The sequence below is a fragment of the Camelus bactrianus genome, chromosome 35, assembly GCF_048773025.1.
Source record: "Camelus bactrianus isolate YW-2024 breed Bactrian camel chromosome 35, ASM4877302v1, whole genome shotgun sequence".
NCBI lineage: Eukaryota > Metazoa > Chordata > Mammalia > Artiodactyla > Camelidae > Camelus > Camelus bactrianus.
In genome coordinates, this window is record NC_133573.1 from 27,193,383 (window position 1) to 27,217,539 (window position 24,157).

Genomic DNA, 24,157 nt, shown 5'->3' on the forward strand with positions numbered 1-24,157 from the left:
CCACAGTTTGAGTTACGTACACTGTCAGCAATGTCATCTTTGGGGTAAGATGTCCTCCCAGAGTCTCAGAATAAGAGAGGACCATGACAATGCAGTGCATAATAATTCAGAGAAGTGCAGGTGTGCCTTACTTCCTGCAAATTCTGTGCTATTGTATTTATATTGAATTTTTGTCGTGATAGCCTCTGAACGGACTGGGGAGGTGGCTGGAGAGAGTAATCCTATGGTGAATCCTTTTTATTAGCAAAGCATCTTTCTGCAAAGCAAATCATTCCTCCGATGTTCCTAAATCAGTGTTACTTAATGAAGTGTGTCTCTGTACTGAACGCTAATCCCCATGTTACTGCAGGCACAGCTCGGATTCCGTAAGGGAACTTACTCTGGGAGCAGCGTGGGAAGAAAGCGTTTGGGTTGGAGCAGATCCCGGAGATAAATCGAATAAATTTGCTTCTTTCCTAACTTCTCCCATCTCCTTCACCAGAGTGAAGTCCCGACCTTCATGCCCCCTGACCGAAAAAAAAAAGGGGGTTTTGAGGAATTTTATGAAAGAAAAATAGTAAGAGGGTAGACAAGGAAGCCTGTCTTATGGTGAAGAATAAATGATCAAATAGCAAATATTCACTGATTCTCAGCAGCATTATTCCAATGGGAAGACATGGGAAGGTGGGTCCTAAGTAGATAAAGAAAAATAAAGAAAAAGTCAGAGGGAGCTGGGTGTAGCTCAGTGGTAGAGTGCATACCTAGCATGCACAAGGGTCTGGGTTCAATCCCCAGCACCTCCATCAAAAAACAGGTTGGTAAACAAACCTAACTCCCCCAACAAAAAGTAAAGTCCTTTTTTAAGAAAGTCAGAAATTGATTAAGAGAGTAAACCCATCCCAGGAGTCTAATATTTTTAGATCTATTATTTTTTTAATGGAAAGTATAAAGAAAGGACCAGGAATTCTTTCAAGGGTAAACTTAGGTGAGCTCCATTCAGAGGAGAGAGATGGCCAGTTTCTTTTCCTCCCCTGGCCAAAAAGTGCAGTGAGGAATAAGGGCGAGTTCAAGGAAGGCTAACATTCCGACAGGGTTTTCCTTGCGTTCTCTGATTATTAAAGCAATTCATGGATCGCGGTGGGAAGTGCGGAAGTTAACCTGGGAGCACGTTGCCGACGCTCTGTAAAGGCAGAGGTCAGCTTTGCTTTCTGAAACAGTGCACAGGAGGGCAGCTCAAGGGCAGGACTTTTTTTTTTGTCTTTAATTCCTATTTTTTATTGAACTGTAGTCGATTTACAATGTTAGTTTCAGGTGCATAGCAAAGCAATTCAGTTATACATATAAGATACTTTTTTTTTCAGATTCTTTTCCATTACAGCTCATTAATAGAAATTGAATATAGTTCCCTGTGCTATACAGTAGGTCATTGTTGTTTATCTATTTTATATACAGTCATGTGTATCTTTTAATCCCAAACTCCTAATCTATCCCTCCCCTCTCCTTTCCAGCCTGGTAACCACAGTTTGTTTTCTATGCCCCTGAGTCTATTTCTGGTTTGTAAATAAAATTTCTCTTTTTTTTTTAGATTCCATATAAAAGCAACATGGTATGATATTTGTCTTTCCCTCTCTGACTTCTCTTGATGTGATCATCTCTACGTCTATCCATGTTACTGCAAATGACATGATTTCATTCTTTTAAGGGCAGGACATTTTAATTCCACATCAAGGAACCCATGGTGCTGAGCTCTGGTTCCTGCCACACAGGACATCACTGTATGCAGCAAGAGGACACAAGCTTAGGGACCTGGACAGTAACAGCTCCTCATTCCCGGGGTCCCTCCCCTCAACCCAGAGCAAGTGAGCCCCAGCCTGGTGAGTGGCTGCCTGGACCAATCCCCACCTGGCCTGTCTGTGCCGCGAGACACCCGTCCAGGTAAGGGTGGAGCGCTCCACGTCCTGACAAATGGGAAAGCATCACCCTGGGGCACTCACTACTCCTAAATCGAGTTCTCAGTTCAGGGAGAAAAAATAAACCAAGAGAGGAATTTTCCACTGCCCCATTAATCATGAGAGCAGCAGCCTGGGAGCAGGAAACACCGCGGCAGGCGGTCCAAGTCTTAGGGCCCTGCCAGCCCCACCACCACTCTCCCAGGCGGGCTTGACGTCCATTGTGTCTTCCTGAATGGGCATTCACTGGTTGGGGATCATTTGTAAATGCTTTCACCAAATACGTGCAGTGGGCGGCAGCCCGAGGGGCCCCATCTCTTTACACACTTCCAGCAGGAGATGCCGTTTGAAGACAATCAGAAGGAAACTCCCCACCAGGTAGCTTCCCATCTTGGGTCCACGGTGGCTGATAGCACCCCCAAGATTCAACTGTTCGGTGGAAGCATCTCCCTGCCTGTGTTTCTCTCCTGAGACAGCCCAGAATGGTGGCTAAGAGGTTACTCGACCACCAAGTAGTGTGAGTCATTGAGCCTCCCTCAGCCTCTGCATCCTCCTCTGTAACATAATAATAGTATTTCCCTCATAAAGTTGTTGTGACAGTTCAAAAAGATGATGCATGCCTTAACCCTGGTACATAAACGCTTCGTGAGTGCTGGCTGTTGCTGTCCAGCAACCCATTCATTCAACAGGTATTTACTGGTAATGTGTCCTCTGAGGACACGTGGGTTCTGCCTTCAAGGAACTAATCATCCAGTTGGGGTGGGGGGGGGGAATGTTAAAAACAAACAGCCACAACATCACGTGATAACTTCCGTGAGGTGTGTGTTGTAATCGTCCTTTGGCAGACCATCTCACGTACCTTCCCAGGGGTGCTGCAAGGTCGATACTACTGTGCCCATTTCACACATGATGAGGCTGAGGTCCTTACATCGCCGGGTTACTTAGTGGATTCTTGCAGATTTGCACTCAAATCTTCTGAGTCCAACCTTATGCTCTTTTTTAAATTGAAGTCTAGTTGATGTACAATGTGTTAGCTTCTGGTGTACAGCATAGTGATTCAGCTATAAGAATATATATATATATTCTTTTCATATTCTTTTTCTAAATGATGATTATAAGCTGTTGAATATAGTTGCCCGTGCTATACAGTAGGGCCGTGTTGTTTATTTATTTTATATACAGTAGTGTGTATCTGCTAATCCCAAACTCCTAATTTATCCCTCCCTCTCCTTCCCCCTCTGGTAACCATAAGTTTGTTTTCTGTGTGTCTGTTCCTGTTTTGTAAGTTCATTTGTGTCTTTTTTTTTTACATTCCACATACAAGTGATATCATATATTTGTCTTTGACTTACTTCACTCAGTATAATCATCTCTAGGTCCATCCATGTTGCTGCAAATGGCTTGATTTCTTTCTTTTTTATGGCTGAGTAGTATTCCATTGTGTGTGTGTGTGTGTGTGTGTGTGTGCGTGTGTGTGTGTGTGTGTGCGCACGCATGCGCGCGCACCACATCTTTATCCATTTATCTGTGAATGGACATCTAGGTTGTTTCAATGTTCTGGCTATTGTAAATAGTGCTGCTGTGAACACTGGGGTGCATGTGTCTTTTCGAATTAGAGTTTCCTCCTACCCAGGCATGGGATTGCTGGATCATAAGGTAGTTCTATTTTTAGTTTTTAAGGACTTTCCATCCTGCTCTCCACAGTGACTGCCCCAGATCACATTCCCACCAGCAGTGCTCTCCGTCCACACTCAGTCCCTTTTTCTTTCTCTTACAGGGTCCCTCAAAGCTTCCACTGCACTTCCCGAAGATAACTCAGAGGATCACCTGACACTGAGCACAGCTTTAACTCTGAATTCGAGTCCTTTTTCCCCTTACGTGACCCCCTCTGCCAGGTCGCTGCAGGATTACGGGCAGATCTCCATCCACCTTGGTTCGGGTGATTGTTGCCACTTCTCTTTGTCCTGATAGAATTGCGGTCCTGAACATCACTCTGGGACATGTGGCCCAGGGACTATAGACTGCCACCCGCCCTTGCTGCTGAGGGCTGCCCTTCAGTGCCTGCCGGTGATGATTAAACCTTGCCTATTACAGGAGCCATAAAGCAGGCAGGCATCCTGCCCAGATGAGGAGTGCGGAGCGCAAACAATGGGCCAGGTTTTCCTGTCTCTCAGGGGAGTCACTCTCTCATCTTCCAGAGGTGGAAAAATATCCCTTCATGAGAATCTGGCAGCCGAGCCTAAAGGAGGAAGGCAGGGGGCGGGCAGAGGTCAGCAGAGGCAGAGTCTGGACACTGAGGCCCCTCCCCATACAGGAGCCACCCACGTTCCTACCACCAGCTAAGAAGCAGAAGGCCTTTTACTTCTCGTGTGTGTTTACCATCTGTCCCTCTGGTTTGCATTATATGCTGCCCTTGAAGGTGGGAATCAGTTGTCTCAAGACCGTGGAGAGCACGACCTCAGTCTGACTTCCCCACTCTGGTCCCCAGACTCCCGACATCATGACTATAGAAGGCCCCTCCCTTCACCCAGCCTGCCCTCCAGCCTGGCCAACCCTGAGGTACCCCATGCCACATGGAAGTCCCAAGGAATTCCCAAAAGGAGCCTTTGGCCTCCACAATCTGCCTGGCCCTCACGGCCTCTCTGGCCTCCCACCTTCTTGAGAACATAGTCTTTGTCTAGACCTCTCTCCAGTCCCCTCCACTGGCCTCTTCATACCCCTCTTCTGGGTAAAATCCTACTGTCCCTCAAGCTCAGTTCCAAAGACACCCTCGCAGACATTTTTGTGTTGAAAGACATGTACATAGCAGCAGAAGTGCCATTCTTTTCTGTCTTCTCTATCCTCGCTGATTTTTTTTTCTTATGGTGGTAAGAACACTTAGCATTAAATCTAAACTCTGGACACTTTTTTTAAGTGTACATGCACTATTGTTGACTTTGGGTACCATGTTGCACAGCAGATCTCTGGAGCGGGTCCATCTCAATTCACTGAAACTTTATCCCCATTGATTAGTAACTCCCCATCTCCCCTTCCCAGCCCCTGGTAACCACCATTCTACTTTTTGATTCTATGAGCTGGACTATCATCAATTCCTTATAGAAGGAGACTCATGTAGCATGTCTCCCTCTGTGATGGTTTACTTCCCTTAGTAAACCAGGTTCACCCATGTGCTCACAATATTGCAGAATTTTCTCTTTTTTAGGGCTGAATACTATTCCCTTGCAAGTATAGCCCTCATTGTCTTTATCCCTTCGTCTGTGGATAGACATTTAGGTTGTTTCCACATCTCAGCTAGTGTGACTAGTGCTGTGATGAACATAGGAGAGCCAAAATCTCTGAAAGATCTTGATTTTAGTGCTTTTGGGTAAATACTCAGAATTGGATCTGATGGTAGCTCTATTTTTACTATTTTACAAAATTTAAAAATTTGTACCAAGTTTCTAATTTCTCCACATCCTCCCCAACATTTGTTATCTTTAGCATCATTTTCAAGGGTATCAAACATATGGAAGGTTGAGCCCTTCTACTAATATTAAGAATAGTCATCTTCTGTTGAATAGTGTATGCCGTGCACAGGGCTAAATGTTCTACCTGTGTTGTCTCATCTGCATAGAAACCCCCATTTTGCAGATAAGAAAAGACTTTTTCTACAATCTAAAAATGTATGAGTTAGCAAGGCTGCCCCTGTGACCTCTGCTTAAGCTCTAGGAACCTGGGGGAGTAAACTGGGACTTAGCCTCAGTGCCCATTTTTAAGAGTATCTGCATTGGTGTAGCCAGTTCTCTTTATGAAGAGCTGCTCGGATGGAATTTGCCCCTGCTATTAATCAGCTCCAGCCAGGAGTCAATCCGATACCAGAGGCAGGAGAAGCAGTCAAACCTGTTTGTCCTAATGGGTCTGAATCTTTTTTTTTCCCAGTTTTGAAGTTTTATGCATCTTTCAGACCATCAGATCACCACTAAAGGCATAACCCAATGTCCAGGACATGGTGGGTACTTAATACCTTTATTGAAATGTCTTTTTTTCCTTTAGGCTATCGTTGAATTACCACGCATGCCCAGCCATCACCTGTTATCAGACAAGTTTGCCTTGTTCATATGGAAAAGCATTTTCCAGTCGAGCAAAGGAGAAAGAATGGGACTCCCCGTCTCCTTGAGGCACTAAGACTCTTCCAGATTTGGGAGAGTCAGAGACTGAGTCTACCTGACAGCTGACTACCATCCTTGCCTGGAGGAAACTGGTTTAGATAATAGTTTAGATCATTCACTAATTTTTAAAGGACTCCAGAGGAGTCCCCTGGGAAACATCACAGGAGCACGAGGCCAGCATCTACACCCAGAGCAGAGCTCACGAGGAGGAACCAGGACTTAGAGTTCATGCCACATCGGTCCCCTGCCCAAAGATCAAAGAATCAAAGGGGACATCACTGACCTTTCCCTCCAAGAAATTTAACTCCATATAAAGAGATGGCAATCCTGAAAAGCATTCTCTTTCCCAAATACCCAAATATTAGGCTTCTGGTATCTCCTTTGATGGAAGAGGGAAAACACACGGCCAGGTCAAGGTCATAAATAAACCTAAACTACTTTACATTTGGATTGGGAATGTCAAGATGAACCCACAAACATGCACATCCGTGGACACACATGTAGACACACACACTCTTTTGGGACTGTCCTCAATGTGACTTGAATCTGATCCTATTATTGGAGGCCAATGTCTTGATCATGTTGAGTTTTAATAGCTTTTTATTTTTCTGAGGATCCCCCTGAATACAAGTGGGGCTGACTTCCAGGCTGATGTCCGCATGGCCAACATTTGACTCCAATGCCTAGAGTATTTGACACATTGGGCTACGTAGCACGTTGTGTTATAAAATTTTTCAACGTTGTCCAAGTACTTGACCTCACCGTTGGCTAAACTAACCACCCTTGGGGAAAACAAAATAGGCTATGATGGGGGTGACAACACTTTCTTATCAATACACCCTCTGCCAAAGGACCCATAAGCTGTAATTACCGTGATATTCCATGGTCCTGAAATGAGGAAATCATAGGACAAGGAAAGTAAGCCCCTTGTCTGGCATCACATAACAAGTGGCAGTCAGGACAAAGGCTGAGAATCTGTAACATTCTGGACGTTTCTCATCACTTTTTGCCATAAACCAAGTGGTTCCAAGAGGCAGAACAGAGAAGCTGACAGATCCAATCCAGCCCCTTGGTGGGTATCCATTTCTCTTCGTAGAGATGTTTTTAGTTCTTGCCTTCCTACATCACTGACAGAGAAAAATACAAACGAAAAATCTGAATTGTACTTACCATTGCTACACCAATCCTCACAATTCTAGGGATTTTTTTTTTATAAGGAATTTCAGACAGACTTTCAGAAATTTGACTTTGTTGGCCAGTTCCTGGCAAGGAGTAGCCTCCGTTTTCCTGCTTATTGCCCTGGTACAGCGCAGTCTTTCATTATCCAATAACTGCCTTTTTAAAAAAGCCAGTAGCCGCCTCTTGGAAGGCAAGACATTTTGACTTTTACTTAGTTTGGTTTGTCATGAAAGCTTCCACGTATCCTGCCGGCCCCTGAAGAGGAGTCTGGAATCCTTGTCTTAGATTACCACGTACCTTCAACAGACAACTTTTGAAGGCACGCAGATCCTCAGGCAAAGGCTCCAATGCTGTGTCTGCATTTTCACGTGGACCAAGCCGAGAGGCACCATTTACAGAAGCAAGCGCACGAGCAAAAAGCCCCGTTTCCTCTTCTAGACGCACATGGAGTTCTGACCAGGCAAGTCATCACTGCCAGGCTCTCTCAGAACGAGGATGAAAGGCAGGAGACCATGTTCCATGAACCACTCTTCATAGCATTATTATTATAATTATATTTTATGGCAGTTTCCGGAACCTCCGCTGCTCAATGCCGGTTAATTTCTCATCATAAAAAAAGTGGGTTCTTTTATTGGACCGATTTGTTTTGTGATTAGTTTGGTTGGTTTTACCAGCCAAGACATAATTATTAAGGGCGGCAGGTCTCCAAGTGGAGCCTGAGTCCCCGCTATCCAGTGTGCGGGCAAGCCAGCAACCTGGAAGGCAGTGACCATGCTTTGCAGGTTGTCCAATGGGGAACTGCAACCTTTTTCAGTCTTGGAAGGATTTTTTTTTAATTTAAGTATAGCTGATTTACCATATTTATGTTAATTTCAGGTGTACAGCAAAGTGATTCAGCTACACATATATATATATTCTCAGCTATACATATATATATATTCTCTTTCAGATTCTTTTCCATTATAGTATTACAAGCTATTGAATATAGTTCCCTGTGCTGTACAGTAAATCTTTGTTGTTTATCTATTTTATATGCAGTGATATCTGTTAATCCCAAACTCCTAATTTACACCCCCTTCCCCTTTGATAACCATAGTTTGTTTTCTATGTCTGTGAGTCTGTTTCTGTTTTGTAAATAAGTTCATGTGTGTCATTTTTTTTAGATTTTACATATAAATGACATCATATGATATTTGTTTTTCTTTGTCTGACTTATTCACTTAGTATGATAATCTCTAGGTCCATCTACACTGCTGCAAATGGCATTATTTCATTCTTTTTTATGGCTGAGTAGTATTCCCCTACATATATGTGCCACATCTTCTTTATCCAGTCATCTGTTGATGGACGCTTAGGTTGCTTCCCTGTCTTGGCAACTTAAATAGTGCGGCTGTGAACTTTGGGGTGCATGTGTCTCTTTGAATTAGAGTTTTCATCTTTGAAAGGGGATTTTAAAACCAGAGCTTCCACACTGGGATTAAGCTGGGCTCCTAAAGACCACCAATATCAGCGAGCAGTCAAATTTAAACATAACCTGCCTCTGCCAAGAACATTCCCCTCAGGACACCGGCCCTGAGGGCTCTGCCTGTGAGTTTTCACCCCAGTTTTACCTCTGCCTGTTGTGAGACGTTGGGCAAGTCATGTAACCTCTTGGGAAAGAAGGTTAAATGGTTAGGCTGCCTTTCAAGGGAGAAACTGCAAGATGAATCGCTCAGCCTACACAACCAATGCAAAACACTTCTCCCCTTCCCCCCGCCAAAAGTCCAAAAGCCTGAGGACATGGAGCACAGCATCCTTTCCTCAGCTCCTGGTTTTGGTTAGGAGGAGGGGGAGAAGAGAGAGAGCGCATTACTGTGCGTTCATTGCTGATTTCGCTTCTCTGTGCTTTGTCCGCCTGTGTAAACCAGGGACGATCAACAGTGACACCTCCGTCCTAGGGCCACTGGGGCAATTAACTGAAAAGCACATGTGAAGTGTGTAGTAAGTGCTCAAAATTCAAGATGGCCCCCAAGCTGAGAAACATAGGGCAAAACAACTCTGGTTTATCAACAGCCATCTTCTTACAAGGTAAAATAATTGGTACGTCTCCAGACTTGGTGACCATTTGATGCATTAGCTGATATGATAATTCAACAGACAGCACTGTGCTCGGTGTTGAAAGACACCAAAAGTTCCTTTGCCCAAAGACATTCTACAGTCCCTGGTGCCTAGAATCCCCGCGGGACTCTGGTGCTTGGTTTAAGTTTTAAGGCGGTGAATGCTTCTACTACATGGAAAGCCCAACGAAGAAGGATGACTTTAAGCTATTAAAGGCTCATCAACACCTCTAGCTCAAAAGAGTGGAGTCAGGAGGGACTGCCTCTGGGTTCCGGGGCTGAATGAAGGACAGTACCAGGCGCTCAGCATCATGGTGACAGACCCCCAAAAAGGGCAAAGGGAGGTCAGCAAGAAGGGATGGAGGCAATCCCACAGCAAACTTCACCTCCTTGAACTAGTCACCTACTCATCGATCGGCTCTCTGCATAACCCCTGGTTCTCCAAGTCAACACCCTGCAAAATAAATGCCTACTCTACTCCACCAAACTCCAGGAAAATAAACATTTTGGGGGGTTTTTTTAGTGGGGAAAAAAAATCACGGAAGCCTTGGTGGGACATCTGGACAGTGGCAAAGGAGTTCTATGATCACCGGGAGCTGATCTCGGAGGTAGGGACAGAGAGCCCTGCCCCTCCTTCATGGAGCCTAAAAGCAGCTGTGGATGGTGGAGTTTGTCATTTTGTTGTATTACCTAAGCCTTCCTTAAACATCCTCTCGGGGTACCAGCCCATGAGGGCAGCCCACGTGAGAGCCGTAGGCAGGGTGGTACCCAACAGGAAACCGGAGCCATGTTAATTACAGGGCCAAAAGGTTGGGCTGAAGGCGGGCATGAGGCTTCTGTATTAGACATTCCATATTTCATGTGGACGAGTTTGATCCTTTAAGCTCCGAAAACACCCAGAGGGCAAACTGTCAGCACCATGCACAAGAATTTTGCCCTGAACAAAATGACCTTTGAGTTCTTAACTGGTTTCATATTCTCCGGGTCCCTGTGTACCTATTCCTCGTCGGTCACTCTTGAACATCTTAAATGAATTTGTTTGCTGGTCGGGGTTGGCCCTCTTTGGCTAAGAGCCACTGATTAACATCTAGTCTGCAAACCATGTAGAAATGTAATCCTTAACAACACGGGGAAGTTCCGAGCAAGCCACACGTTGTACTGATTTGCAAACTTCAGCCCAAAGCGAGCATCTTTTCTCACTAGAGGACGGCTGTCTGTCTTCTGTGAGAGTCCACTGAGGCCCTAAGAAGGAAGCTGGGGCTCTTTCTTGTCCCTTCGTCACAGACATCAAATTCAGCAGCTGAGGGGTGCAACGCACGGTTCTAAGACATCCATTGACAGAAATGGGACTTTTCCCTTGGGGGGGGCAGTCTTTCGCTAGATAACAAACATCATTTTCTCAGCAGGAAACCAAAGCAGCATATCCCTTACGTGTTAAGACGTACACTGTAGGCATTTCTGTCTTTTACTGTCGACGCTGAGAACAGCTACACCAGCAGCCCCATGGTCCAGGACAGGCTTCTCTGTGTCTTTGCATAACTCAGATCTGTCTGTCCATCTTCAGTTTCCCAGGATGTGACAGTGAGGAAACACAGGCCAGCCGTGCACCTCAGAGGACCGCGGAGATGGAAAAAGTGGATTGATACAGGCCGCTTTCTCTCCTCCTCTCCTTTCACCTCTGCCCGGCCAGCTGGCTGCGAGGGTGCGTTCCCCGCCAGCTCTTCTATCTGCAGTAATGGAAAGCAGACACCCAATCCCCAGGCTTCATCTCAGACACTGCTGCCACTGAAAACCTGTATCTTCAGCAGAGCGGCCGGTGATTGGTCGAACGGGCCAGCAGACATGTTTGGCTCTTCCTTCTCCATCTTCGAATGGATGTGTGAAGGAGCAGAGGAGGGGGCTGGCTCTGGAATCTCTATGGAAACGTGGCGGAAAGGACTGTGTAATCCCCAAACTGGACGGTCAGCCTCGGATGGAATCGGGGGTGTGGGGCACCAGCCAGAGTGGCAGAAGTGCAGTGAATCAAGTCCCAAGTTCCATCCCTTCGTGCCCTACCAGTCACAGGTAGGGAGCCCAGGTGGCAGCTCCAGGACCCCTGATCCAACTAGGAAGGCAAGGCCATTCTTCTGTCCTCCGTGTTACAAGCAGAGGACGGAACCTCAGAACCTGCTCAACCAGTGAACTAGATCTGCATTCCCAGCGTAATTGTTCTCAAGCACCTTGTCTCCCCTCAGAGAGGCTGCAAACCTTCTTAAGGGAAGGGTTGACTTCACTCATAAATTCATGGATTAGATGCTTACTTACTAGGTATAGTTTGGGGGAAGCTGAGAGAAGGCTATTTCTCACCCAGATACATCCTCCTATTCACCCAACAAAGTCTCTGAAATTCCATTCTAGAACCCTGTCATGGGGGGTGAACCACTGTTCTGGAAATGCCCCCATTTATACCCAATTAAGAAGGGCAGACTCGGCAGGGGAAGGGATAGCTCCGTGGTAGAGCACGTGCTTAGCCTGCAAGAGGTCCTGGATTCAATCCCCAGTACCTCTGTTAAAAAAAAAAAAATTAAATTAATATATAAATAAACTTGATTTAACAAAATGTAATAAACAAAAAAAAAAGGGCAGAGTCACAGGGTCTCCATCATTGAGTTCTACTCCACCATCCCAGGAAGTTCGCAAGGAGCAAGAAGACAGAGAAAAATGGTTTCGCCCCAGCCCTCCTCGTCCACCCATCTCAATACATATTCATCATAAAATGAAACACTCACACTCCCAGCTCACCTTGGAGTCCAAGAAACGCAAGTTACCCTATGAGATGATCAGAGGTCGTGTATAAAACCGTCCTTGGGTAAAGCAATTTCTTCCTTTCCTTATTTCTTCCCCCAGTATTGTGGTGTCAGGGTAGGCAGCAGCCAGGGAGGCCAAACTCAGCTGATTAATGCCTGATGCAGAAACAGCCAGGGTCAGCGGCCCCAGCCTCACACCGCACACCCTACCCCAGAGGGAGCCAATGGGGCCCTTTCCCCAACTGTAACTTCTAAACTGTATCTTTCTCGAGGGGGACAGATAGCTACTATTTATTGACAGAAGAGGAACAGGAGACGTGATGATGGAAGTAAGGGGTCAGAGTGATACAAGGAAGGGGCCGTGAGCCAAGGGACGCAGGAGGCCTCCCCAAGCTAGAAAAGGCAAGAGAATGGATTCGCCCCCAGAGCCTCCAACAAGGAACCCACCCTGGGACCCCTTGACTTCAGCTGGGTGAAACAGAGTTCACATCTCCACCCTCCAGGAGTGCTGCCAAGACTGCGGTGCTTTGTTACAGCAGCAGGAGGAAACTGATACAGGCTTTGGCTGCTTAGAGGCCCTGGGCCTGACGTTCCCTCAAGACTTTGCCTGGTGTACAAAGATGTCGGTGTGCCTGTGGCTCTGTTACCAGACCTCAGGGGAACTTCAAACACACCCTGTCTGCCTCACACACCCCCATCTACTGCTCCCCAACTGGAACGCAGTCAGATTGAAAGCCACTGTGTCCAATAAGTGATTTCGATTTCTCCTCTGAGAAAGGGACCGATCTGCATTCAAAGCAGCAGAGCACAGACGTTCGCATATCCAACAACGTACGTTGACATGTGTCTTAACGGCCGGGCGCCATACTGGTCACAGGGCTGGTCCGCTCTGGGCCTGCAGGGGTGGGCCCAGAGGAGAATTTCGGACTCGGCATCACAGGTTGTCCATGAGGGGGATCCAGGCAGCTTCAGCCCAGGGTCAGCAGTGACCGTGCACGTGGCTGTGGCTGGTGTGCTCAGAAACTCCGGTTTTACAAGAAGGGCACCAGCTGTCCCTGTCCAGCCAGGAGAGGCCATCCCCATAAAGAGGCATGAAGCCTCCCCAACCCCAAGATGGAGGGGTGGCTGCCTTTTATGAATTTTCCTTAACAACCCTCCCAATTCATGAGATGGAGTTTTAATGACCCCCAAAAAGTGAACGCTCAAGTGAACTTATTTACAGACTGAAACAGACTCACAGACGTTGAACACAAACTATTATTACCACAGGGGAAAGGTGAGGGGTACGGATAAACTGGGAGTTTAGGATTAGCAGATACACACTATTATATATAAACAGATAGACAACAAGGACTTACCGCAGAGCACAGGGAACTATATTCACTATCTTGTAAAAGCTCATAATGAAAAAGGATCTGAAAATACATATAGTCTGTGTATGCATAAGTGAATCACTTTGCTGTGCACCCAAAACTAACACAACACTGTGAATCCCTCTTCAGCCCAGGCGCCCGCGACCACCAGACTCAAAAAGAGACTCCAGATCAACTATTCAAAGGACCAGACTGCACGGGCCCATTCAACAGCACCTCCGAAAGTCCTGTTTCTTCTGCTTCTTTTTAAAAAAATGTAGGGAAAAAATAAATTTAAAAAAATTTCCCAACCTTGGTCAATAAGTAGTAACTAATTCTATAATCAGAAAAAAAAAAAAAGAAAACAAAGAAAAGAAAACAAAAACCTTTCATTTTCAGGAAGTTCCTTGTGCCCACTGCCCCTTTCCCCCCCCCCCACCCATAAGAGTCAGGTGGCAGGGGCTGATTTCTTGGTTGATAACCTGGAAGTTTAGGCATCGCATCACCCGACACCATCCAAATTTTTCTGCAAAGGGGTCCCCTTCAGAACAAGGGACCAAAATTGGGAGCCAGTGCCAGGAGCCCAGCGGCCTCGTGTGTCTCCACAGTGCGTCCCTGCAGTGCACGAGGCTGGGCCCAGAGCCGCTGGCCCGCCTCTGGCGGCACAGCCGAGTGCTTTGTAATGCGTGTCTTTTGTTTCCCGGAGACCCGAGGGGGTGGGGGAGGGCAGGGGGGCGGCTGGGGGGAGTGGGCCGGCCCTCCAAATCCCCACGCCGAGCTGTGCACACAGACATGACAGGGGATTGTAAAAACGCACCACAAACAATGTGGCTAATGGACCAGGATCCCCTGCAAAGAAGGTCAAGGGTGAGCGAGGAAGAGCTCAGAGAAACCAGAATCTCAACAGAGCACCCCAAAAGGACCCGCTTTGGGGGATCATCAGTCTCCTTCCTCTGCTGCTCCCCTTCTCAGAAGAGAAAGAGAGACAGAGAGGACACAAGGAAAGAGAAAGGCTGGACGCTGGCTATCTCCCTGGGATAGGCTGTAAGCAATTCAGGCAGAATTTCTTTACACAATGGATGAGTGAAATACGAACCGGGCTGCCAGCATCAGCAGGTCCAGCAAGTCCTGCGTATTCCACCCAAGAGGGCCCTGGACACATTTCAGAAAGAGCAGGGGCTCTGCAGGCTGGGACACTAACTCCCGTCCCGGGGTGACAGTCACACAATACAAGTTAATTTGGGTTTCACGAGGTGGGCGTGGACCTACCCCAGCCCATCTGGAATCTTCTGAACCACTAGCACTCCAGGCTCTTAAAACCACCCCCGGTCAAAATTCTAACCAGGGCTGTGAGGACGTCTTTCTTAATAAAGGATGCTCTTAAAAAAAAAATGGAATTATGGTGTTCTTCTTTTCCAATGGGTCTTAGACATCATCTCTTCTAATTATGCAGATAAAAGCCCAGCCCCGGAAGAAATCCAGCAAATGGTCTCAGGTCACTCTGCCCAGGGGTGACAGAATCGGAAATGAAACCCAGACTCCTCTAAGACAGTGGTGGTCAGATGTTTCAAATGATCAATGAGTTTCTCTGAATTCTGGGGTTTTCCCTCTATTGGGCTTTTGCAAAGAAGTGCAGACATGTCCCAAATGGAGGGTATATTCGCACCGCTTGAGCAAGATGGGATAAACAAAGAGGAAAATGGTTTTCAGAAGTTCTTTTCATTTGAAAGTGCAGGAAGGGGTTGGTGTGTTACTCGGCTGTTTTGGATCCTGGATTAAAATGTTTTGTTCTGTGGATAAAACTCTAACCTAAAATGCTGTCATTCAAATGTTTTCTTTGGACGTTTTTGTGATTTTTAAATTTTTAATTAAAAAAATTTCTTTCATCTCTGCTTAGCTTGGAAATTGAAGGCAATTTTTCTACAGGAGTCAATAGTACCTGCTGCCCAGGAAGCATCACAAAAATGGTTTGAGGATCTGGGGGGGATTTGGGATGGATCTGTGGTGGAGGATAGGGGATGGGACACAAGGGAACTGGAGTCATAATGCTTTTAAAGCTTTGTGGTATAAACAGGACAGCTTCCCATGGTGAGGAACATAGCAGAGGCAGGAGCAGATGGAGTTTGAGTTTCTGAGTTTGAATTTTGTGAACAGGTGTTTTACTAAATTCAGGTCCGAGATGCATTACCTGGGAAGAATTTGCTCCCTTCACACAGCTTCCCGACTGAGGAGATACTAAGATGAACTCCTGCGATGGGGAATCAGCTTTACAAATAATTCTCACCTCTTAGAAAGGTTTAGAAAATTGACCTTGCTCTCCGCAGGCAGGCTCTGGGTGTCCCCACTTGTGTCAGGGCTTCTGTCTGTCTGGTGACCGAGCCAGGGGCCCCGTTAGGGACCTCACCACAGTTCACAGTGTTCTTTATAAAGGGGAATAACCTGTAAATGTCACAAAGACTAAGACACAGGAGCCTAGGTTTCTCTGTTGCCTAATCTGCTTCTTTTTTTTTTCCAAAAAAAAAAAAAGTGATTTTTAAATGGACTTCAACCTAGATACTCAATAGATGTTTGTTGAATCAACGAAGGAAACGCTTACATTCAAAATTTTTACATCAGGAACGTCTGCCATTAGATACATAAGAGGAGTTTGTAAATAGCAAAACTGTTCAATCACGGTCGTTTGGTTTTTTTTCTACTATGGTGGCTTTTAAAATGTGTTAAAGAAATAATCCACACTTGCACATATATTCCCCAGGATGAGCTAAATGCAACTATTTCAAAAGTGAGGCAGGACAGACTGAAAATGAAGGAGGGATACAATTTACTCAAAGGCATTTGCGAGCATTTTAGATCTACGATCGTGTTCTGCCTTTCAAGATGAAGCTCTCTTTCGTGTCGCTGTTCTAGTGGGTCATAACTTTTTAAGTGAAGAAAAAAGAACAAAACTATTGAAGCCATGAAAACATATGATAACATTCTAAAGAAGAAACTGGGTAATTGTTACATATATATGTATTTTTTTAATCTTTTGCATCATCTTCTAGAAATACCTTAGAATGTTAAAACCATGTACAGGATGATAAGATGACATTTGTCTACAGAAGGAACAGGATCAAATATGCTAAAGCACCTAAAACAAAATGTAGCTAAAGTCTTGAGTTTGGGATTTTTCTATGTGTGGCCCCCTCCCCGCCCTTCTCCCACCCCAAGAATGTCAAGAATTTGAACTCCCTGTTCTGAAGGTGAAAGGGCATTAACTCAAATCTGTTCGTGAAGGAGAGAAGTGGCAAATGTCGAACCATTGGAACGATCTGATAAAACCTCCCCAGTTTAAGACGGCCATGGACCAGAACTGCCTTGGGTGCATCACACGTGACCGGAAACCACGTCCGAATTAGGAACCAGTCAGATCTTCATTTGCAACTCAGTAATTCTCTACTTCTTTATTTCAACATTTAGCTTTAGGTTGGAAATATTTGCTAAGAAAGCAAAGAGGCGATTAACAGAGATTTTCAAATGTGTGCCGGGGTTACACATTCTGTCAACAGAGCAAAAGGAAACTATACAGCATAAGTTACAAAACGGTTATTTCACTTTTCGCAAACATTCCAATAAACCCTTCACTGTGCTGCTATTCGACAGCAGAAAAGCAAAACAGAAATGAACTCAAGAGCCAGCCCAGCTCCTGGACATCTCGCAGAAAACCAAGAGGAAGCCGCCAGCAGCAGTCCACCCGTGAATCTCAAAGAGGAAATCTCCCCACTTCTCCTGCGAGAAGACTGTCTCCTCGAGGTGACACAGGCAGAGGGCACTGCAGCGCACGAGGGGACCAGGGAAGTTACTCCGGCCCCAGGATCCATGCCTCTGGGCTGCATTGCAAACTCCAAAGATGCCTGGTTTCCCAAAGGAACCGATGTTGACTCTCTGGGGTTTGCCTTTACCTCTGAATGAACACCTTAACCTGTTTGGACTTTGTGGCTTTTGTTTTGATTGGTTTAAACACCTTTTTTTTTCCCCCTTAAATTAACTACAGCTCCTCGATTCTCTAAGAGCTTGGCCACCACTCCTGATACAATGTTATCTCGTTGCTTTTAAATAGTTTCACTTTATTATTTATTTGTATATTATTATTCCAACAGACTGCATGAAAGGCAGTGATCACTAACACAGAACACAGCAGGCGCTAACATTCAGCCAGGCTGTTCTCAGGACCCGCTCTGGCGGGTCTGAGCCGCTGACATGCACGCTGGTAGCTTGCAACACCGCTACCTTCACAGCGCAGGCTGCGGGCGGAGTGGGCGACAGGACAGGTGCCGCTGTACCCTTAGAAGCTATGTAATAAATACCATAAAAAAAAAAAAAAGCAAAAGTCAGCCCTCCAGAGCACAACCACCTTAGGTCGACTGAATGTCACCTAGTTTCTTCAATCGAAAACAGAGCGAGAAGGAAAATGTTCAAACAAAAACAAAAGAGGGGAAAAAAAGCAGTTCTTAACACTAGCAGTAAATAAACTTGTACAACAGTTCAATCTGTATAACATGATGAAATAAATCTACATCTTTTCTTATTTTGGTGCTTTGAATTATACATACAAACAACAATTACAGGGACTTGTTCACCAAGCGTGCGGGCCTGGAAGTCTCTCCGAGTCCCCCCTCCGGCAGCAGGTGAGCGCTGCCCCGCCGCCCAGAGCGGAGGGATTTCCTGGGCAGAGACCCACCGCTTTGAACAAATGATTTGCCTACAACTTTTTTCTTTTTTTTTTTCCTTTTTTTTTTTTTTTTCTCTTAATGCATCAAACAACTGTGACCAGTGAAAGGCAAAAAATCCCTGGCAGTTTGTCCATTTGGATATCAGACCTAGTTTCTCTTAATTTCCACCCTTTATTTTCCCCCGTATTCCTTAAAATTCCTGGCGTCCTTCACGCCTTCCTGACAGTGACTCGGATGCAGTCAAGTCCTCTTCTTCCAAGTACAGGATTTCTTACAATATAAGTTATATGCAGTGTTCAGCAATTCTTTTTTTTTCTTTTTTCTTTTTTTTTCACAGCACTAGAGAGACCCTGTTAAGTAGGGAAACGCGAGTCTGAATGGCTTTATTCACAAATGGGATCCAGGTTCGGGGCACACAGACGCCGCAGCGGGCTCCTCTGTCAAAGTGGCGAATGTCATTTTGCTTTCTGACTTCGAAAACAGGTATCCGTCCGATTTCAGCTTCCTGGTATCGCTCCTGGAAAACTCACGTCGGAGGGGCCGGAGGGGTTCTCGCCCGGAGACCTCTAAGCGTCGAGCAGAGGCTCTAACCCATGGCGGTGACCATACTGGAAGGGTGATGAGGTCCGAAGGAGAGACTGGACGGTGGGTGCATCGGCGTGGGCGTGGTCAGCATGTGGCTGGAGTGGCTGAACGGTGAGATGTGGCTGAGCGAAGACATGTGTCTGGAGAGGGCGGCGGGGTTGAACGAGCTGCTCTTGGGGAAGTCCTCCAGCGTGTCGTGCACCTTTTTGCACTTTTTGGATTTGCTAGACATTTTTCGGTTTCGGGTCTGGATGCCTTCCTTCTTCATAGTCAGGGGTCTGTTAATCTGAACAAAGATCAATTTTTTTTTTTACTTTTTTTTTGGCTGGCTCTGAAATGGTGCAGGCTTTCACACTGCCGACACCGGTTCCCCTGCCTGCCCCAGACCAGGGGTCTACTCTCAGGGGCCCCTTCTTCACAGAGCCCTGCAAGCGAGGTCTGCAGTGGGCTTCTGACCGTCAGCCTCCATCGGTTTCAGAAACCAGGAGACCAAGGGCAAGGTGTTCCAAGCAGAGGTTATTAATCATGTTCATCCAATCACTTGTGGGAAAGTTTGCCTCGGGGGACTTTGTGTCCCTGAGGACCACATTCTAGAGACCCACCCAAGATGGTTGTACTTCTCTGGTACCTAAAATATAATAGCTTGTCTTCTTCCACTAGAATCACCTTAGAACAATTCATGAGAATGGAAGCAAGGGAGGAATTTTCAAGAGGGAAATAGTATCTTATCTACTGGTCCTGTGTTGTGACTTTGGAAGCTGCAAGGTAACCGATCTTAAGTGTTTCAGTCCAACTGCCTTGAGAAGCGAGGACTGCTTCCCTCTTCAAAGTAACTTCTGGTTGCCTCTCTCCTACCAGTCTTTTTGCAACAAGAGATGCTGTGAAATCTTGCCCTGAAATTTTACGTTCTGGGGTCATCCTTTACTAAAACGTGTCTTTCCAAAAGGTGGTGTCCTGCCCACGTGTACCAGCTGTGATGACCGAAAGTGGCGATCTCTCCTGGTCCTGGTAATCTGCTTCTAACCAGACACACAGCTAAACCAACCAATCGACAAGAACGTAACGTCCGCTGAGGGGACGGAGAGTACCCTGCGAGCCCTCTCGTCCTAACAATCAAAGACCACAAATGAAGCAGAGTGACAAGGCAGAGGCCAGCATCCGCTGTAAAGATCGCTCATCTCCCGTCTCTCTTCCCAACAAGCCTCATTGGGTTTATTTTGAATATACACTCGCTTTTTGTGGGGTGGAGGGCAGAACCAAGAGAAGGGACTCGACCAAGCAAACTGAGATCACGCCCCACCATGATTCAGAATCAGATTGACCTCAAGTGGGGCCACCTGCCCTGTAAAGCAGACCGCACATCTGGACCTGCTTCCAGGGAAATGTGGCAAAGGAGGGGACGTCAGGGTCTCAGTCCTTCCTGACTCCTGGGGGAAATAAACAACTTCTTCCTCCAGGGTCCTCAAGGCTGGAGAAAGAAGCAAGGTTCTCCTGGCTCTGGGATCTGCCTGTCTGCTCCAAGTGCTAGAAAGCACTAGTCGAGGAAGAGAGAATCCACTAACCAACAGGGCTGGGCGGCTGACAGCACTTCTGGGAGCAGCAAACCCACAGCTTCCTGGGGCTGAGCTGGGAGAGGTCACCTGGAGAGGGTCCAGAGCCACTCGGTGGGGCTGACACCTGCTTCCACCCCTCGCCCGGGAAGGCAACGTGAGTGACGGCAGAGGAGGAAAAGGTCGTTGCCAAAGAACCTTTCAGGGTTCCTTCCTCAAAGTTATAATCAAGATAAAGATGCAGCCTACAGAGGTGGTAGAAATCTACCGTCACATCAAATCTCCCCAAGATAGCGTCTAGACACACAGCTCTTTGCACTGATACCTAGATATACTGAGCGGCTATCTAAGTATAATATCTAGTTACACAGATAGCCACACAAACCCAGATAACTAGTCTCAACACTGATACGGAGATAGGTAGTTATCTACACACCTAGATAAGCAGACAGGAACTAACTCAGGGCATCCAGTACAGGTCTCGAGATGGGCAGGACTAAACACAACAAGATGAGGATGCTAATAGGTTATTATCTCTCATTAAGCCCAAGGTGAATCGCCTCCTTTGGGGACTTCTTACTAAACCAGAGAAGGCAGAAAAAAACCACTGGAGTTGGCGAGTAACTTTCCATCTCCCAGCCACCAGGGCCCAACCACGACATCGGTAGCTAATTAAGAAGAGGGTGGGAGGGAGTCGTGATGAGGGTTCCCTGACTTTTCTCTGATTTAATGAGAAATTCGTATACTTCAGAAATATCTGCTTTTGAGATTGGACACAATTGAGACCATAGTTCACTGAGGCCAAGGAGTCCAAGAAATTTAGAGCTGGTTCGTTTCTCATAATTCCTATACGTCTATGGAAATAGGAAAGAAATACACACACATGCATTCATTCCTTTGACTAGAACTCTGGTATATTCTAAAATGAGGAGGTGCTTACTCTCCCCTGGTTCCCACTGGTCCTGGAGCTGCTGGCCTCCCCGGAAGGCCTTTCATATTTGGAAATCGGTACTGGCCCTTCCACCTCATCAGCGATGTGACTTGCTTCTCTGAGTCATAATTTCTTCAAGTAAAACGAAAATAAAGGCCATTTCCGCCCTGCTACCTCATGGGACTGTTGGAGGCTTAAATGTAATCAAGCAACATGAAAGTTCTTTGTAAACCATAAATGACAGCCCCAAAATCATTTTATGGGCTGTGCCGATGACTGGCTAACTCATAAACTCTAAGGCCCCGAAGCTTCCAGATTTTCATCGCAAACCGTCTTCTCTCCCCGGCACTTCCCCAAAGTGAAACCCGGCCTGGCGTTTCATTGATGATAAAATGTATATAAACCGCAGTCCGAGGGTCTGGGGGGAGACACGATCAATCCTAGTAAGACCCTGGTTCCACCAGCGCCCACCCTGCACGAGGGCCGTGCCAAGGGCGGGGACGCGCAGGCAGGGAGAGGAGGGTCACAGGCTTCCGGGAATCAGCTCACTCCCAGGACGCACAATAGGACTGGGTTGCGGGGGTCACCCTGGGAAGTTCTCCTGTGACTCAAAAAATCTAACCAGGAAAGCTTCCGCCCCAATTCCTAGGCGTTCCTAGGCAAGACAAGTTGGCCACCAGAATGGCCACGAGCGAAAACCTCTGCCTTTGCACTCCCGGACTTTACCAATGCCAGACTGGCAAAGAGACATTAAGTGAATCAGACAGAGCCAGAGATTAGGTCTGAGAGAGACTGAGAAAGAGAGAGACAGATGGAGAGAAAATTCTTTCTCTAGGATTAACATAAACCTCCAGGGTTATGACCTGTCAGCCAGAGTTGCTGCAGACAAAAAAAACTGAATTTTTTTTTTGACGTAAAGATGTTGCGAAATGGGAGGACCCCAAGTTGAAAGTTTAAAACCGACACAGCCCAGCCCATGCGGCCAGGTGACACTGATGGTGCTGCTAATACGCTACGGAAGGAGAAGGGCGCTCGTCCCCCTGGCGAGGATGACCGCCGTCCGCTCGCGGCAGTTCTCCCGCTTCGGACAAAGTCGTCAGGTGGCAGCTCTCCGACATTCCATCTCACGTGTTTTACACAGAGAATCCATCTAAAATTCACAGCACGGGTCAAGCCAAGGCCCTCTCTCTACCCCTCGGTCACTAAATCAGCCCTAAAGCCCTATGCAGTGCAGTACAATCTTATTTGCTTTTCTCTTTCGCTCTCTGGTTCACTTTTTTTTTTTTTCTGCAGAAAGTTGAAAAACGCAAGGAAACATCAAAACATGATGGGTGACTCTTTCGGTTTTCCGAAGGGAAGACTGTTTTTCCCCTTAAAAACCCAGACCAGGCACATCTTGCTTCCAGCACGTGCTGAGGGGCAGGGTCGTCCTGTTTGAAACCCTTCAGTCTCAGCAAGGCTGCTGAGTACTTTCCTACACTGGGGGTCCGTCCCCCTGCAGTGACTCTTCTGAGCCCCGTTAGCGGGCGATGCCATTGAGAAGGGGACCAGGGAAGAGGGACGCTGCGCACTGGGTATCAGCAGAGGGCGGCCGTTCGGGCGGGTCCCCGGGGAAACTTACATTGTGCAGTTTGTAGTACAGCCCGCAGGCGTTGCAGACGGGGTCTCCGTTGGCATTTCTTCTCCAGAGAGTCGTGGTTGTGGTTTGACAGTTTGCACAAGACGTACCTGCCCTTCTTGCTGCCGACTGGGGAGTGGGGAGAGAGGAGAGGGTAAAATCAAAACAAACGTTAAAGGGGTTTGCAGAGCTATCGAGACCAACTTTAAAAAAAAAAATTATCATTGAAATCAAAACTAGCAAGTGGCCCACATGAAAGTACTAAAGATCCCCAAAAGCTGCCTCAAGAAGAAAAATACAGTTGATCCACCAGCAGAGGAGCGGATCGGACTGTGGTCCGGTGGTCCGAGGGTGGCCTGCTGTCCCCCGGGAAGAATTCGGGAGGAGCAGAAAGCTGCCGCCACCTCTCCGACACAAAGAGCCCCTCCCTCCCTCCCTCTCCAAGTTTGCCAGATGTTTAATTCTTGTAAGTCGCAATTTTGAAAGAACCAGACTGGTTTTGGTACCAGGCCCTCGGTGGCTTTCTTGGCCAGGCCCCCAGGAAGTCTCTTTCCAAGAGTCTCAGTCCTCAAGGAGGCCCCTTGCCATCACAACAGACTCAGAGCCAAGGAAGAGCAAACTCAAGCATCAGAAGCACTTTCTGGATCCCAAACAGAGAAAGAGAGGATGAGAAGGAGGACAGAGCAATAACAGAAGAAAACGTCTGTGTGGGTGTGTGGCCGGCACACGTAGGAGGCACCAAAGTGAACAAACATCCTACGTGAACCAGACCCCAGCCAGTCTGCCGCGGTCCTCACTGTGCACCGCCCACGACTTCAGATTCGGTGGCTCGTGGTGACCGCCATCTTCCTTCTCCTGGGGTGGCTTTTGGTGAACGAGACATACTGAGAAGAACAAGGAATCCTGCAAGTCAACAGGAACCCTGGCCCCGCTCCTACCTTCATCTCATTTCACCTTCTTGAAAGTAGGTATTTGCTATCTGATGTTCACCGAGCAGGATGGTTGCAGGTCAGATGTCAGCCCCAGCCTGAGTTTTAATTATTTGATGGTGTCACTGCTTTCATTTCCTTCAAGAGGGGGATGTTTCTTTTGCTTTTCAATGGACTTAAATGTATATGGGGATGGTTCCCTCTGTCCGTAAGTTTAAAAAAAAAAAAACTTAAGCTCAAAAATTTTGGAAAGAAAACAGATTTGGGTCACTTCTAACACACATCTCTCTCACCTCCTCACTCTCTGCCCCACAACATAAAAAGGAAAATTTCAACTGCAAAA

The 24,157-nt window shown here is 46.7% G+C and overlaps 1 protein-coding gene across 4 annotated transcripts in view; it reads right to left on the reverse strand.

Moving 5' to 3' along the window:
* Window positions 1-16,901: 16,901 nt before the first annotated feature.
* GATA3 (GATA binding protein 3) overlaps window positions 16,902-24,157 on the reverse strand; it is a 29,446-nt gene continuing 22,190 nt past the window's right edge. For all 4 annotated transcript variants that reach the window (XM_074357980.1, XM_074357981.1, XM_074357982.1 and 1 more), the window contains exons 5-6: window positions 22,889-23,014; window positions 16,902-19,072 (exon numbers count right to left, since the gene is read on the reverse strand). In XM_074357980.1, the coding sequence (XP_074214081.1) occupies window positions 18,788-19,072; window positions 22,889-23,014 (411 nt within the window). In that variant the 3' untranslated portion in view covers window positions 16,902-18,787. The remainder of the gene's footprint in view (window positions 19,073-22,888; window positions 23,015-24,157) is intronic.